This window comes from Quercus robur, chromosome 8 (genome assembly GCF_932294415.1).
Source record: "Quercus robur chromosome 8, dhQueRobu3.1, whole genome shotgun sequence".
NCBI lineage: Eukaryota > Viridiplantae > Streptophyta > Magnoliopsida > Fagales > Fagaceae > Quercus > Quercus robur.
In genome coordinates this window covers 4,319,320-4,336,974 of record NC_065541.1, presented here as the reverse complement: position 1 = coordinate 4,336,974, position 17,655 = coordinate 4,319,320, and the positions used below count along the sequence as shown (strand labels likewise).

The 17,655-nt window shown below is 36.5% G+C and overlaps 2 protein-coding genes across 2 annotated transcripts; one reads left to right on the top strand and one right to left on the bottom strand.

The window, feature by feature from the left end:
• Positions 1–7,319: 7,319 nt before the first annotated feature.
• Positions 7,320–14,035, bottom strand: LOC126695722 (disease resistance protein RPM1-like). The gene is made up of 2 exons (XM_050392545.1): positions 13,928–14,035; positions 7,320–9,236 (listed from the first exon to the last, which is right to left on the bottom strand). The coding sequence occupies exons 1-2, from the start codon at positions 14,033–14,035 to the stop codon at positions 7,320–7,322; spliced, it is 2,025 nt and encodes a 674-aa protein (XP_050248502.1).
• A 1,887-nt stretch (positions 14,036–15,922) lies between these two features.
• Positions 15,923–16,318, top strand: LOC126695721 (molybdate transporter 1-like). Its single transcript, XM_050392544.1, has one exon. It carries the CDS (start codon positions 15,923–15,925, stop codon positions 16,316–16,318), a length of 396 nt encoding a protein of 131 aa, XP_050248501.1.
• The last annotated feature ends 1,337 nt before the right edge of the window (positions 16,319–17,655 follow it).

The following is a 17,655-nucleotide window of genomic DNA, read 5'->3' as shown; positions in this document are numbered from 1 at the left end:
AAGCTAAACCTGCAAGGCTGCAGCAAACTAGGCAGCAACAGAGAAAACTACTCAAAACAGAAAAGACAACACCACATTGGTATGACATTTTAGTCTTTAAAGATAGTTGAGGATATTTCCCAATCCAAAAAAATAATCCTGTTCATAACAGTTTTCTAATTTCTTCTTTGGATGAATATAGAAAACATATACATACGATTTACTCTTTCACAAATTATAAGCAAATGTCTTTCTGTAATTGTGATTATCCTTAATAACTTAACAAATTTGATGTTCACTAATAGAAAAACCTGAAGTTGGAAGCCTGGAACTACTCCCCATTGATCTCCTACAAGCCCATCAGGGCACCTTTGTAAATTGCATTTTCCTTGAGAAAGCGTGTGAAAGCTTTTGTCTTTTATTCATAGCAGATTATTGGACAGTGCTCTAATGTTAGGGGGAATGCTTACACATTGTTGGTAGCTATGGACAAAACCGATTGGTTACTAGGAGTGAATGTACTAATAAACTTCTGCAAAGTTGAAACTCATTGGCAGAAGTTTATTAGTACATTCAAAACAAAAGCTAACATACGTCAAATTTAGCTTGTTTGATCCAGCTAACATACGTCAAATTTTCTGTGCTGCTGTAGTGTTGTTTTCTCAACCAGCCAAAACAAAAGCTAAATTTATACGTCAAATTAATAACACCTAACATATGTTAAAACAAAATTTGCAACAAACTAGGCAACAACACTACAGCAGCACAGAAAATTACTCATTCAAAAAGAAGCAACAAAAGCTGAATTTATACATCAAATTAATAACACCTAACATACGTTAAAACAAAATCTGCAACAAACTAGGCAACAACACTACAGCAGCACAGAAAATTACTCAAAGCCAAAATGGCAGCACCACACTATACACAACATCTTAGTCTTTAGAAATAGTTGAGGACACTCCATAATCAGAACAAGAAGCCTGTTCGATACAGTTTCTATTTATTTATTTTCGATGAATAAAGAAAGAAAACATATACATCTAGTTACTCTTTCACAAATTATAAGCAAATGTCATTATATAGAATTTTTAGCTATTATATCAAAGCCATTACATGCGGTCATACCAATGAAACACTTAAACCATTCTAAAGACAACAAATACAATTCAACTAAAACATCACTCTTTTGCGTAGCATAAGTTTGATACAGAAAAGATTACAAATTATAACAATCTTGATACAGAAACAATAACACATTACAACAATATAATGACAAAGGCAACAACGAATGGGAGAAACAACTACTTATGTTTTGGAGAGCAGTATCTTGTTTGATCTAGCTCATGAAAATCCTTGAAACATTGGCATTTGAAGCTAAGCCTACAGTATTAACAAGAGCAATATAAATAAAAAGTTAAATGTAATAAAAATGCAAAAAAGAAAAAGGTCTATAATGTGTGAAAGGAGGAAATTCAGGCTTACCAACTATAATTCATAGGCAAGTAGAACTTAAGCACTCAATCATCTTTCTTGTCCACAATAAACAAACTTGGTAATGTGAATACTAACATTAGTAGAAGAGTTTTCTACAAATTAGAATTTGAACAATGCTTGTTGTCCAATTATTGCTTCATGCTACTCACAGTGATATCTATAAAATTCTTGATTAGTTTCAAGCTAATTGTCATAATAGAAGCAATTTATTTGTTAGAAGCTGTAGTATAAGAAAGAGGAACAAACAGGGAAGGGGAACCATTAAATTTTCAATATGTTTCCAACCGGAAACAATGTTTATGATCATTTTTTGGGTTGAAGTTGGTTAACAAAATGGAGTAGTGGCTTATGAAATATGGTGTCTGTAATTGTATGTGTGAAAGACTTTTGGTAATTTACAGTAAATGTAATAGTCTAATAATAAATAAGTGGGTGGGGACGTACCTGTAATTTCCTGAAAGTGGTGTGGGCACTTCGGTCCTCCATGAATCAACTTCGCAGATGCTTTAACAATGCTAAATGACCAAGTGTGTACCAAGTGTAGTTGTTTCCATGAGTCCTATAGCAGAAAGTGACAGAGGGAATATGCTTCACTTTCCCAAAATCAGGGCCTTCATCTGGTTGCAGACTGTTAGAAATACTGGAAGAATGTATTGTATTTCATAAAATAAAAGAATATACATCACTGCCTTTATATAGGAGGCATATGTGTGCAGTACAAGTAGAATGTAGTACAAGTACAAGTGTGCTATACAAGTAACCTAATTTGGGCCTAAAGCCCACAACATAATATACATTAACAGCCCCCCTCAAACTCAAGGTGGATGTGAGACCAACTTGAGGTTGTCAACCAAATCACGAGTGCGTCCCTTAGGAAGTGACTTGGTGAAGATATCTGCAAGTTGATATTTGGAGGAGACGGAGAAAAGCTTAAGAGCACCATGGACAAGATGATAACGGATAAAATGACAATCAATCTCGATGTGTTTAGTCCGTTCATGAAAGACATCATTATGAGCAATATGAATGGCACTCTGGTTGTCACAATAAAGAGGAGTAGCAGAGGAGGTGGACACACCCAAATCCTTAAGGAGCCATCGTAACCAAAGGAGCTCAGATGTGGTATCAGCAAGAGCACGATACTCTGCTTCAGTACTGGAGCGGGCCACAAAAGTTTGTTTCTTACTTCACCAAGAAATCAAAGAAGAACCAAGGAGAAAACAGTAACCTGTAGTAGACCTGCGATCAGTAGGATCTCCTACCCAATCAGCATCAGAGAATGCACGGAGTACAAGAGGAGACTGAGCTGAGTAGAAAAGGCCATGAAAGAGGGTGCCCTTCAAGTATCGAAGAATGCGCAGAACAGCAGCATAGTGAGTTGATCGTGGAGCAGACAGATACTGGCTCACCTGATGAACAGCATAGGAGATGTCTGGACGAGTAACTGTGAGATAAACTAGGCTGCCAACCAATCGTCTGTAAAGAGAGGGATTAGACAATGGTTTCCCCCCTGAGGGAGTCAGATGCGCATTAAGCTCAACTGGAGTGTCAACAGTCTTGCTATCAGTGAGTCCAGCTCGAGACAAGAGTTCAGAAGCATACTTAGCTTGAGTAAGGTAAAGTCCATCAGTAGAATGAGTGATTTCAAGACCCAAGAAGTAGCTGAGATGTCCAAGATCTTTCATCTCAAATTGCTGACTGAGAAAATTCTTGAGTTCTTGAATGCCACTGAGGTCATCACCAGTTATGATCATATCATCCACATACAGGAGAAGTAAAATAGTGCCTTTGTCAGTGCGACGAAGAAATAAGGCAGAATCATAATGACTGGCCATGTAACCCAAATGAGAGATGGTAGAACTGAATTTGGCAAACCAAGCTCGTGGAGCTTGTTTAAGGCCATAAAGTGCACGTCGAAGGTAACAAACCTTGTTTGAGTCAACAGAGAGACCAGGAGGAGGTTGCATATAAACTTCTTCATGTAAATCCCCATTAAGGAATGCATTTTTGACATCCATCTGAAAAAGATCCCATTTACGGGCAGCAGCAACAGCTAAGAGGGCACGGACAGATGAGATACGAGCAACCGGAGCAAAGGTCTCTTCATAATCAATCCCATACTCCTGTGTAAAACCTTTTGCAACAAGACGAGCTTTGTAGCGCTCAATGGACCCATCAGAGCGAGTCTTAATCTTGTAGATCCACTTACAACCAACCACAGATTTCCCGGGAGGGAGTGTCACCAGATCCCAAGTATGGTTTTTAGATAATGCATCAAGTTCCTCTTTCATTGCAATCTGCTATAAAGGGTCAGTGGAAGCCTCACGATAGGTGTGAGGCTCATGTAATGTAGCAAGAGCAGTGTAACAATGATAGTCAAGTAAATGTGTAGGAATAGATCTTACTCGAGTTGAGTGACGAGGTGGAATGTCTTGGGCAAGATCTTCAGGCGGAGCAGGAGCAGGGGACCCAAGCTCAGGGTTGGGGTTGGGTAGCTCGTCTTCAACCTGTTCATCTTCCACCTGTTCATTAAAGGGTGAACTAGGAAAGGGATCAGTGATATCTGGTGGTTGGACAGAGAAGTCTACAAGAGAATCAGGAGCAACAACAGAAGGAATATGTGCCTCATCTGGAAAAAGATCTAAAACAGAGGAGGAAGATAGGGAGGCACGAAAGTGAGAGAGCTCGACAAAGAGGCGATGTTCCTAAAAGACAACATTGCGGGAAACACGAAGACGATGAGAGACAGGGTCATAACACCGATACCCCTTTTGAGTTTCGCCATAGCCAAGAAAACAACAAAGCCTTGACCGAGGCTCAAGTTTGTTATGCTCATGTGGCTGAAGAAGAACGAAACAAGCAGAACCAAAGGAGCGAAGGTGGTGATAGTCTGGAGATGACCCAAAAAGGCGCTTATATGGAGTTTGATTTTGGACAACCGGACTCGGAATGCGATTAATAGTATGAACAGCATGAAGAGCAGCTTCGCCCCAAAAAGGAGCAGGAGCTTTGGCAGAGAGAAGAAGAGCACGAACAGTGTCAAGAATATGACGAAGTTTCCGTTCGGCTCTACCATTTTGCTGAGAGGTACCTGGACAGGTTAGTTGATGAACAGTGCCATAGGAATGCAAAACAGCTTGGAAAGCATATTGAGTATATTCAAGAGCATTATCAGATCGAAAAATTTTGATGCGTTTGGAAAACTGAGTTTCAACCATTTTTGCAAAATTAGAATATACTTGCAATAATTCAGAACGATGTTTCATATTAAAAATCCAGCTATAGCGAGAGTAATCATCAACAAAGACAACAAAATATCGAGACCCACCAATACTAGAGACAGAAGAAGGGCCCCAAACATCAGAATGAATAAGGTCAAAAATATCAGTGGATATTGATTCACTAGTATTGAAAGGCAAAGCTGGTTGTTTTCCTAATTGGCACGAAACACAATCAAAATTTTTTGTAGACACTGAACCTAACAAACCTCTAGAAGCTAATTGTTGTACCCGAGAGGAAGATGCATGACCAAGTCGAGCATGCCAAAGTGCAAGGGAAGGAATTGAAGAAGCTGTAGTAGCTGCAGCAACAGAAACAGGAGCAACAAGTGGAAGACGAAGGTTGTCCACGGGAAACATACGCCCAACTCTGGGACCAGTCCCAAGCTCCTGTCCCGTCCTCGGATCCTGCACAATACACCCAGAATAATCAAAGATAATGCGATAACCTAACTCGGCTAATTGGCCCACAGAAAATAAATTGTAAGAAAGGTCAGGAACATTAAAGACACTAGGAACCGAGAGATTGGCGGTTGAAACAGAACCTATATTATGACCAGACATAGTGGAACCATTTGCTGTGTGAATATTAAGAGAGTGTGGTGCAGGTTTAAGTTCAGAAAATAAGGACGAGTGAGGAGTCATGTGATTGCAACAAGCAGAATCCATAAGCCAAGAAGAAGGAGACATACCAGATAAAGTTGAGAGAGAAGGGAAATAAGATGCATTACCAACCATACGAATGACATTGGCGATGATGTTTTTAAGGTCATCTGTGGACATGGTGAAAGTGCGTCCTGAAGACTTAGACTGTGCAGAGATGGGAGCCATTGGTTGGACACTCTCAGTGTTAGCAACAGTAGCAGCGGATACAGACACAACTGGTTTGTTGCGACGATAGCAAGTCTCAATATTGTGGCCAAAACGTTTGCAAAAACTGCAAAGACGTTTGCTGGATTGTTGGCGACGATTATTGCAAGAAGAAGACCTGTCCTTATTTCTCATTTAGAAGCAAAATATGCAAAAATGGAGCGCAAAAATGAAATCTACGCGAAAAACTGGGTAAGGAGGACCTGGACTGCAAAAAGTCAACTCTGGTCAACGGTCAACCTGGTCAAAGTCAACGGATGACGTCAGCAGATGATGTGGCGCTGACGTAAGCAGATGACGTCAGCTAGGGCTGACGTAAGCAGATGATGTCAGTTAGGGCTGACGTAAGCAAGCAGATGATGACGTCAGCGAAAAAGTCTGGCGCGTGGTAGCGCGTGTCGGCGCGTGACTGATACAGGAGGCGCGTGACGGCGCGTGACACGTTTTGGCGGCGCGTGGCGGCGCGTGCAGGTGATGCCGAGAATTATGGTGGCGCGTGGAGGCGCGTGGAAGGTCCGATGAAGACGAAATTTTACAGAACGGCAGATCGGAGAGTCTACTTTCCAATGATGCTATCTGTGGTCTGATCGAAGAAGCGGAAGCGGTGGTGGCGGCAAGGCAGTGGTCTTTGATGTACTGGAGTTGCGGTGAAGGCAGCAGTGCTGCTCACAAAAAAACGGCTGCGAAGGACACCCAAGAAGACAAGACTGCTTAAGAGCGGCACACCAAAGGATTAGAGCAGTGGCTCTGATACCATGTTAGAAATACTGGAAGAATGTATTGTATTTCATAAAATAAAAGAATATACATCACTGCCTTTATATAGGAGGCATATGTGTGCAGTACAAGTAGAATGTAGTACAAGTACAAGTGTGCTATACAAGTAACCTAATTTGGGCCTAAAGCCCACAACATAATATACATTAACACAGACTAAGAATGAATTCGGTCGGCGTTTCTGTAAATTCCAGTTTTTTGAGGCTTTTCAGATGGTGGATGCCAGAGTGCACCTCCTTCAGCTGTGGGCATTATCCAATTTCATGAAGTTCAAGAAAAGGCAGGGCACCTTCATCTATTATCAGCCTATTCAATCCTCCCAAATTTTGAAGACATAGATTCTTGAGTTTCTGGAAGCTTCTTCCCTCAATATGTAATTGCTCACCTCTGTATCCATCGTGAAGCAAAAGACTCATCAAATTAGGCAGAGCTTGAAGGACCTTTAATGGATCTTTCATTAACTTTGACCAGTTTAAAACAAGACTCGCCATACTCTTTTAAGTTTGCGAATCCATTCTGGCAACTTTTCCAGTCGCCCGTTTAGGTTGAGAGTTTGTAGGAGGGATGGAGGAGAAGACAACGATTGCAAATTAAGCACTTCTTCCTCACTTGTTGCTGAAATTTGCAATGACCGAAGGTGGCTCATTTTCTGTATCGCAGTGCACAAATTCATCCCATTCTCTTTCTTCAATTTAGAGATCGACAACTTCCTCATCTGTGACAAACTTCCCAATTCTGTTGTAAGGGTAGCGCTAGTGGCTTCAATTTCATAAAGCTTTCTGTAAGGACTCTAAACGCCCAATGCCCTTTACTATCTTTACCCCACGTCGAATATCTATATTGAATTTAATATCTCTGTTCAAATTGTAGACTGCAAGATATCGTAGCTTACAAAGTCCATTAATCTCCACGGGAAGCTCAGACACAAGGGAATGTTTCAAATCCAACGTTTCTAGGTTGAGCAATTTTCCTATGGATTTTGGAAGCATTTGCACTTTTTTTATCTCTTGGGCTTAAATATCTTAGATGGAATAGGCTTCCAACTTCTTTAGGAATACAATCCATTACTTTCATTAGCTTGAAATTTGCAAAACAAGTCATTAGAAAAGAATTGGGTACTTCATCTAACCCCAAAATGAGAATAGAACGAGTTTGGGAACTAGTAATACTTTGCAAAGGGGTATTTACATTGGTTTGATTTGAGAGGCGTCGAGCAATTCTCTCTACCCTTAAGCTGTTCTGTGTTGAGATCCAATGAAAACTCAACTCCTTTGACTTAGTAAGAATGAACCCATGCAACATATCATGGACTCGATAACTTCTAGTTTTGCCAATAAAATCATTCCATTCCACTTGAACCAAGCTTCTATGAATAAGCTGGTTCAAGTAGTCTTGTGCAGTGTCTTCCAATGTTTTCCCTGAAATTTCTTTTACAAATCCCTCAGCTATCCAAAGTCGAATTAGTTTTGCACTATTAATGAAGTAATCCTCTGGAAACATGCCAAAATATAAGAAACAAGCTTTGAGGTTGTAAGGTAGATCAATATAACTAAGAGATAGGATTTTGGTGATATCTTGGAGATGGGGATTACTTTCTAACTCTGAAGTTAGGCTATCAAGAAATTTGATCCACTTAGACTCAACCTTTTGTTTTGTTGACAAAAGACCACCTATAGTCACAATTGCAAGTGGCAGCCCACTGTATCTCTTAATTATGCTATTTGACGTTTCATTTAATTCACGGGGACAAATCCCCCCTTCACATTGGAACACCTTCTTGCAAAAAAGCTCTCGAGCTTTTTCCAACGATAGATGTGACAAGTTGTACACATGATAAAATGGAGATTGTTTGTCAGAGGGAACAACACTCTCATCTCGGGTTGTTATTACTATTCTACTGCCTTTGTTCTTATCCGGTAAAGCAAGTTGTACAATACGCCAAAAGCTCATATCCCATACATCGTCAAAAACTACTACATACCTCAATTCAAGTAAAAATTGCCTCAATTCTTGAATTAACATTGTTCTTTCCATTGTGTCAATCTCCCTAGGGGGAATCCCCTTCCTTGCCTTGTAGAAATCCTTTATCATTTTCCTCAATATCTCCTCCATCTTGTATGATTGAGACATAGTGATCCAAGCACTACAATGAAAGGTCAGCGTCACTTGCTCGTTTTCATACACTTTCTTGACAAGAGTGGTCTTACTAAGCCCACCAATGCCAACCACTGAAATCACCATGAGATTAGATGGTTCGTTTACCAACAACTTTATCAATTTGTCTCTGGGAGCCTCAATGCCCACAAGCTCATCGTCAGCAATGAAAAGGGATGCCTCTCGAGGGTCATTCCATAAATCACATCTTGGCTGTCTAGCATCATTGCTCAATCCTCCTTGCTCCAAATTATTGAAGCCAAATCTTTCACCTCTCTCTCGGAGTGCCTTGAGCTCGTCATTGATATCTTGAATCTTAGAGGTAATCACATGTCTTGGTTTCAAGTTGGCAACACATTGAAAAATCTTCAAGGGTATACGATAAATTCGTCTTCGCGTTTGAGGATATTTTGCAAAATGAAGTAGGTATTCATCAATTACATCTTCTATGTGATAAGCTGTTTCCCTTACATTTTTGACCCATGTTTGTGTAACACTGCTAGTGTCTCCCTTCTCCGCTTTTAAATCTGCATCCTTGAGGAAAGACTGGATGAACTCCAATTCACTTTGGATGCTCTCAACTTTGTTGTGGATTCCCACCAGCAATCTTGCTTCTCGGACTAACAACGGGACCAAATAGTCTTTGGCTAGGTCGATTGCACTTTCTGCTATTTCTCTTCCCTTATTAAATCATTGGCCACGTAAAATTACAAATGAACCAACTCAGTGCCAGATGTAACAAGAATGAAACCACATTCAGATGTTAAAGGTAAAATCACATTCACGATACTACCTTGTGAGCATAGACTATGACTTACCTTATTTTCTTTTACAATATTGGTTAAATTAGTCATTAATTCGTATGATGTATGAGAGAATATATATAAGATAATTTTAAATCAATAAAAAAAATTCAAATCAAAGAATTTATTATAAAAAAAAAAAACATTAATTTGTTTAAAGAAGAGTAAACTTTAATCAGAATTTGTGTAGTGTTGGTATGTTTTTTTATTTTATTTTTGGTTAAAACTATAATTTCTAATTGGTTTTGTTAGAGATATTTATTAGACATATTAGCCCATGTAATAGGTCGAAGCTCACTTCTACTTGTACTACTAGTTTAAGGTTTAGTCGTCTATATATACTCATGTTAGGGTTCATTGTAACACATATTTTTTACCACACTCTTATATAATAAAGATGTAACCCTTAAGAGTTTACTCCATGGATGTAGGCTGACAAGGTTGAACCATTTAACCCTTGTGTTTTCGGTATTCCTATTCTATGTTTTCCCTTTTGCATCCACTTTAACATATACAACATGGTATAACATATTGCGTTGCTAATATATTTAACAAGTTTTACTTAGCATATAACAAAAAAAAAAAAAATATATATATATATATATATATATGTGTGTGTGTGTGTGTGTGTAAGAAAAAAAACTTTATTATTTAGAAAAATCATGATAAGTTATAAAAATAATATAAACTAAATAATGAAACTTTTTTAAAATTTCTAGAATTTTTTGGTAGTATAATGTTTATTGGAGCAATATTTCTTAAACTTTTGAAATTTCTAAAATAGATTTTTAAACTTAAAGGGAAAAAAATTTTGTTTGAAAAATACCATTAACTCTCCTAAAAGAAGTTTTATTTCACATTTTTAACATTAAAATATTATGGGATAATTAAACTCCATGGTTTTGAGAAATAACACTCCACTCCAAATTTAAAGGGAAAAATATTAAAAATATTACCCCCTTGACATCCATTTGACCAAACTTTGTTAAACTAATATAAAAAATATTGTGTAGTAACATACCTTTTACTTAATGTTAGGTTTCCAAAATTACCCTTAATTTCAGAAATAAAGTCCATTGTTTTACATTTTTAATTAAAGTGTATTTTAAATATTAAGTATAACTTTTTTTTTCTTTAAAAAAAAAAAAAAAAAAAAAAAAAAAAAACTAGCTATGGAGTGATTTGTTATTACAAATGTTTTGGTAGTTGATCATTTTTGCATTTTTATTCTAAATTTATTACTTTTGTTTTTACAAATTGTGGTTAAACTTTTGTAAAGAGATGCTTAAAGAAATTTATAATATTTTGTTATTAATATACACAGGGGGGGGTTGTTAATGTTTTCAAACCTTAAGTAGGGGAATGTTTTTTCCCTTCAGATTTAGGTTAGAGTGTCATTTTCTCAAACCTTGAGAAAATAGAGTGTTATTGTCCCAAAAATTGTTTAAAATATTTTTGTTTTAAGAGAGTTTTTTCACGTTTCACATTTACACATTACAAAATTACATCCTATAACTAGTAAAACTTATATTAAGCGACATGGACATGTACAACTTTTTCTTTTATTTAGAAGAAAAGGTATATGGTAGGTTTTGTTTCTAAAAAAAAATGGTAGATTATTATTATTTTTTTTTTGAAATTTTTTTTTTAAAACTTTTGATAGTGGAATTTTAAAGAGAGTAACATTTTTTTAAATTTTTGAAATTTAAGAGCTTCACATCAAGGGCAGTTCAACCATATAGGCAAGTCAGGCCATTTCCTATGTCCCCATATAAAAGAAGGAACCCTCTATTAATTAATTAATATAATTTATTCTATTTATTTGTCTTACATTTTAATTAAGATTGCTTCAAAAAGAAAAAGAAAAAATTTAAGGCCTCTCTATAAGCCAATAGAATGCATTGTCTATCAAAATGCTACATCTATATCCAAAACACATAAGTATTTTTCAATTAAATAAGTCTAGGTACATATATAATTTCACAAAAAAATCACATCAGCTTAAGTGACAAGCTGTTAATGGTGAGTAAAAAAAGTGATGTCAGTAGCGAACTCAAATAAGAATCTATAAAAGCTCGCTCAAAAGTTTTCTCAATTGTAGAGAAAACTTATGTATATGTAGCATTGATCTTTTTTATTAAAGGTGAAGAGACAAGATTAAAGCCTCATTTATCCCACTTTTTATCTCTTTATTTCCACTATTTATCTTCTTCTTCTTTTTTTGTCTTACCTATGTACTTACTATAAGGTCTAGGGGGCTGTAAACGAGCCGAGTTTTGTCAAGTAGTGAATGTTCAAGCTTGACTTGACAGCAAAAGTAGAATGTTTAGGCTTGGCTTGAGTTTGATACGAGCCTAAAAATAATGTTCAAGCTTGAACTCGTTATAAAGTATAAAAGCTTGAACTCAGCTTGGCTTGGCTTGATTCATTAGTCAAGCCAAGCTCGAGCTCAATATCAATTTACTTTACTCAACCTCATATCAATTTTATTACCAAACTCATAAAAAAGTCTAGGTTCAACTTGTTTTGTTATTTTTGTATCGAGTCTTGGTGTTCACGAACTTGTTCATGCACAATATTTTTTATTCGGGCTCGGCTCGTTTATTAAACAAGCCTAAAACTAAAGTTTAAGCTTGGCTTGTTTATAAACAAATAAACATAAATGATCTTTTTATCGAGTCAAGCCCGAGCTGTTTATGAATGGTTTGGTTCATTTACAGCCCTAATCACATCATATAGTTTGAACACAATTTATCACCTTCTCCGCACACGTTTAATGGTTAACACCTCCTCCTTACTTACCAATTATAACGTGGGTTGATCATGTGATACATCAATCCACGTTCATTACTTTGTTACAATATATATATTAATATATATATATATATATATATTTAACTTAATTAGTTTTTTTAAACAATGTTTTTTAATTAGTATTAACTTTTACCATTTGAACAATATTTTTGGCCACTGATTGGCAGGTTTGGGGATTTTTTAAAAATCAGGATTAACGCAAGACTGGGGCTAAGGTTTCAATTAGGTTGTGTGGGTATTAGGGATAAATTAGTCTTACTCAAATATTTAATCCATGTGTGTGAATCATTGTGACCCACATATCCTTTTTTTTTTTTTTTATTATTATTTTTTAAATAAAATGGTTTAGTCTAAGTCAAATACCATGTTAGCTCTCGTTGGGCCACATAGGACATACATAAACAAACGGACATAGACAAAAAGATGAAAAGTAGAATATTTTGCAAAATTTAGGGTCGAAAAAACAATTTTTTAAGAAAGTTAATTAGGGAACATAAATTATATATTACCCATATTATTGTTATTATTATTTGAGAAACCAATTATTATTGTATAATTTTAGGTCCTTTTTAAATTGGAGACTTTAGGCGTAAGGCTAATTGGCCTAGGCCTACAGCAAGTCTGTTTTAATTTACACAATTATTTTGACAACCATATGCATCATTTTAGTCTGACAGATTTCTCACAAGGTTTTCTAAAATGTTAAACTTCAAAAAACTTAAAAAGATAAAATAGTAAAGTCTGAAACATAGAAGCAAGTGATTTCCAAGAATATATGGCGACATAGATAATGATATCGGCCAAAGTACAGATCAGGGTTTGTAGAGAGTCAATGTTAAGATTACACTTGGTGTTTTCTTTACTTTATTGAAAAAGATATATTTCTTGCTATTGTCAGAGGTGTAATCCTGATAAACGTGATATTACAATCGCAAAAGTTCTCTAATGACAAAATCATTGTTCGCTTTTTATACCATATAAAAGAAAAAATTTGAAGCATAAATTTTTAAGTTTCAATTCTCATGACATATATTAGAAACAGGGACCATTACTATCAGGATTATACACTCCAATAGGGGTTGACTCCTAGGTTCCTATCCTTTATTCTCCCGCTTTTTAACTTTTTTGTTGCATCGTTCTGGTTGTGTTCTACCGATATGGGTTTTCAAAGGCTCTGTTCAAGTATCTGTAAGTGTCAACCTCTCAAGTAATGACATGACAGTAATGGCCCTGTATGGCCCGACTGGTTCTCATGACGGGTTGTCACTCAGCGATGAGAATTGAACTTGAGAGGTGATTCAGGCAACCCTGATTGCAGTTCTTCCTATATAATTTGCTTATGTTGGAATATTGAACCCTAATTCGAATTGGTGTAAGAAACCTAATTGCATCATTACGAAATAACCTTGCTTCTAGAAATTACAAGACTAATACCTAATTAAATACTATGACCTAAAATTAAAATACCATTGACCAAACACGGTTAGTAAAATTAAATAATGCTAAATTAAAATAAATATCTATTTGAGTCTCCTGCATAGCTGGATGGAGATGAATTCATGATCTAAAATATAATTCGGTCCCCAAATTCCATTTCTTCCATTTTTGGTAGAAAATAACAACTGTGTTTATGCAATTCTTTTTGGAATCAAAGGGAACTCCTGGTTCCATGTTTGAATTCAAGGGTTACTACTCATTTGATTCCTCACTAGGAAGTAGTTCATTTATTTCCAGTTTACTACATGACAAATGCACCTCTATTATCCTCACCACTCCAAGGATACCTACAACTGCTATCACCACACCAGCAGTTAAATTTCCTACTCCAGTAGAACTTACACTACCATCATCTATAGCCCTCATGGCTGCCAGTCAGACTACCATCACAATTATATACACGAACACCACTACCAAATGCTGCCTTCTGCTTCCAATATCATTAGTGCGGCAGTGCCAGTACTTTATGTGACCACCCCCCCCCCCCCCCCCTTTTTTTTTTTTCTGAAGCCTTTAAAATAAACCCCCCAGCAGAACTGTTTCCATTGCACCCACCACAACCACTCTCACTGGCCATTATGCTGCCACAACGACCTGTTCCACCATCACATCTTTAGAACTTCACAGATGAGTGCGTTGGAAGATTAGATTGTTTAATTCTGTGAGACCTTTAAATCATTCACTCAGTACAGATCAGTCTTCACTTGAATTTTATGTAACTCAAAAGAAATTTTACCATATGAAATTTCAATGCATCTTCTAGAGGAACTCCACTTATAATTTGATTTCAATTGGCTAACCTTTAACTATATTACTTATCAAAAAAAAAAAAAAAATCCCTTTATTGATATTATGAAGTTCTGCTCAATCATCATGTCCAAATAGTTTCTTTTATTGCCATCGTTCTATTTTGATCATTAGTATTGTCTCTCAGAGCTAAATTGAGCAAATTCCCACCTAAAAAACAATTGGTCAATGGATACCATCGCGTCATTGAGCACTGCATGGTAATGTTTTTTTTCAGGAACACCTATCTTTACTTTTCTTTTTAAATTTCTGCAGGAAATTTGAAGACATCTTTGATGTAGATCATTTCATTGACTACCTGAAGCATGATGTGCGAATCGTCCGTGATGTCCCTGATTGGTTTACTGACAAATCAGAGCTTTTCACTAGTATATGGTTTGACTGCTTTCTGTGATTCTGATTTAGAGACATTAACAAAGACAATAACCCGAATAAAACATATATTCTTCCTCTGCAGGATTTATAAATTGTTTTCTTTGATCTTTTACGCTTGACAAAATATGGTTATCAGTCAAATATATTTTTGCACTAAATTTATAATTTATATCTTTGGACGAAATTGTTCATTTGGATTTTTGTACTAATTGAAAAATAAATTTGAAATTGTTGTTGCTTTTGCTAGTGACCATAGAGGGAATTGAAAACTTATTCACATAGGACTTCAAGATAGTTTATTTAAGGTTTTACTGAATACAAAATGCCTGGATTGACCTTATGAATTATAAGGTCAACATTTATGAATGAACTAAATGTTATCTTGATGTTTAATTTATGCCAATTGCTTATGACTTGTTTTGATTGCAAAATTGTGTTATTTTATATAGATGGACAGTAAAAAAAACATTCCTAAGTATGCACCAGCACAATTTTACATTGATAATGTTCTACCCCAAATCAAGGAGAAGAAGATAATGGCACTTAAACCTTTTGTCAATCGGCTTGGGTAAGTCATGAGTGTTTTTTGTCTATGTTTTACTGCAGTCGCAGTTCTGGATTTATCCAAAAAAATGTAATGATTGTCGCATGCAATGATCTGGGTTCAGGTATGACAATGTTCCTCAAGAAATCAACAGGCTAAGGTGCAGGGTGAATTATCAAGCTCTGAAATTTCTTCCTGAGATTGAGCAGATGGCTGATTCACTGGCATCAAGGATGAGAAACCGTAGAGGCAGCTCAAATCCTTTCATGTATGTGAAATTGGATGTGAAGGTTTCTGAACAATATTCTGGGTCTTGCTAGTAGCCAACCGTACTAACTAGGAATAACTAGGAATAACTAGACGTTATAAGGTGACCTGGAATGATGACACTTTGATTGGCTTCTGGGAGAGAAGTTAATAGAAACAATTTACCAAACAATTCTGTGATCGGGGTGTGCAAGTTGTCGTCTGATCTTTTTCCGGGGAAGGACTTATCGGCCACATCACTTTCCGTGACGGTCGGGTTAATGAATGTGATAGGGTGTTGGTTTGGAGCTATGCCAAGTTGCCATGGTGATGGTGGGTTAGCTGGGCAGTACAAGTTTGGTGGTAGGAGTGGTGGGTGTGTGGTACTTCTTGGCACAGCTAAATTGATGTTGGGTTTGGTATTAGGGACTTCTTTGGGGAAGAGTTTGGACCAATTTCCTGTTGGGATACCTGGAGTTTTTCTCTTGTTTGCGGGGATTGAGCTAGCTATGGCTTCAAGGGACATGAATTCCAAGGAGGAATCTTTTGTGATGCTTATTTGCACAGCGGTTTCACTTGTGGGTTCAAGTGCAGCGCAGGGTTTTCTGTCTGGGATGATTGTGCATGTGCTTCTTAGGCTAAGAAATTTGAGTAAGATCAACCCTGTTGTTCCATAGTATATTGTGTGCCCATTTCTCATCTTGTGGTGATTTGATAATTTCTAATGTATCATTTGAAATCGTGTAAATTTTAAGTTTAGTGCAACAGATGTCTTTTACTAATGTAACTCTTGCAAGTGAAAAGGCACAGACAATCCAAAGCAGCTTGTTAATTCAGCTCTTGAGCTTTCTTGCATTTTTCCTCCAGATTCGTCATCTCGAGATTGTACTAGTCCAAGTTCTACAAAAAGCAACTTGTTCAGAAATAAGGACTTGAATCTTAGAGGAGGTTTGACAGGGGATTATTAGTTGGTGATTGTGGTGCTTTGATTTCTTTACAAGTTCTTGTAGCTTTATTGGTGAATATGGTATAGAGGGTAGACCGGCAGAATCATACATAGTGGAATGCGCCTGTACAGGCTAGGAAGGGTTAAAGCCATAACAGTGTTGCTACTCTACAGCTCAGTAAACTCAAAGAGTACAGGAAAAAAACAATAAAATGCCAATCGTAGGATTCTTATCCAAGGCACATCTGTTACCAAAGCTCCATCATCCTTTATTTTCTAACTTAAGCATTAGAAAGGTTTTGGCCACCACATCAATGTTATTTTGATAGTATATACATTGCCTAGTATAGCCGTGCAATCAACTGTGATTATCATCAGCAAATGGTACGAAAGTGTAAAATGCAAGACCCAATCCTTTTGCAGATTCCAAGTCATCGAAGAGCTGTGGAAATAATTGCTCCTTTGGCTTGAAAGGCAATTGCTTTATTTGAGAGTCAATATTGGGGAGGAAAAAAGGTTCTGCATGGTGGATTTGATTAGAACGAGCCTGAGGAGGCTATAAAGGTATTCATGGAATTGCAAGAAGCCAAGAAATGGTTGGTTTGATTAAAAGGAATCCATGGTATATTGTGTAAAGAGACCAAGAAAATTGTAGTAGTAATATAGGAATATTAACAATTTAACATGTTACTATCGATGCCATTTCCTAATTATGAAGTCATGTAATAGACAGGTGTAAATTGGATATATTTAAAGATCAACCACTAGGGTTTAGAGGGATAACCTAGTGGTTCTAGCACTTCTTGTGGTGTCTGGGCAATGGCGTAGAACCAAAATAAAATAAAAATCTACTTGAATTTCTTTGAACTTCAATCACAAATTTTGCAGGGAGGGCTCATAAAACCTTGTATGTGCATGCAAGAATTTTTTAAACAATACATTCATGACTTATTTTTTTGCAACTTTCTAATTAATCTCTAAATTTTAATTTTAATATTTATTACTACTTTGTAAATCAATTGTATTAGCTGGTCGAAAATTAAGACTTAAATCCCCTTTTGGTCATTT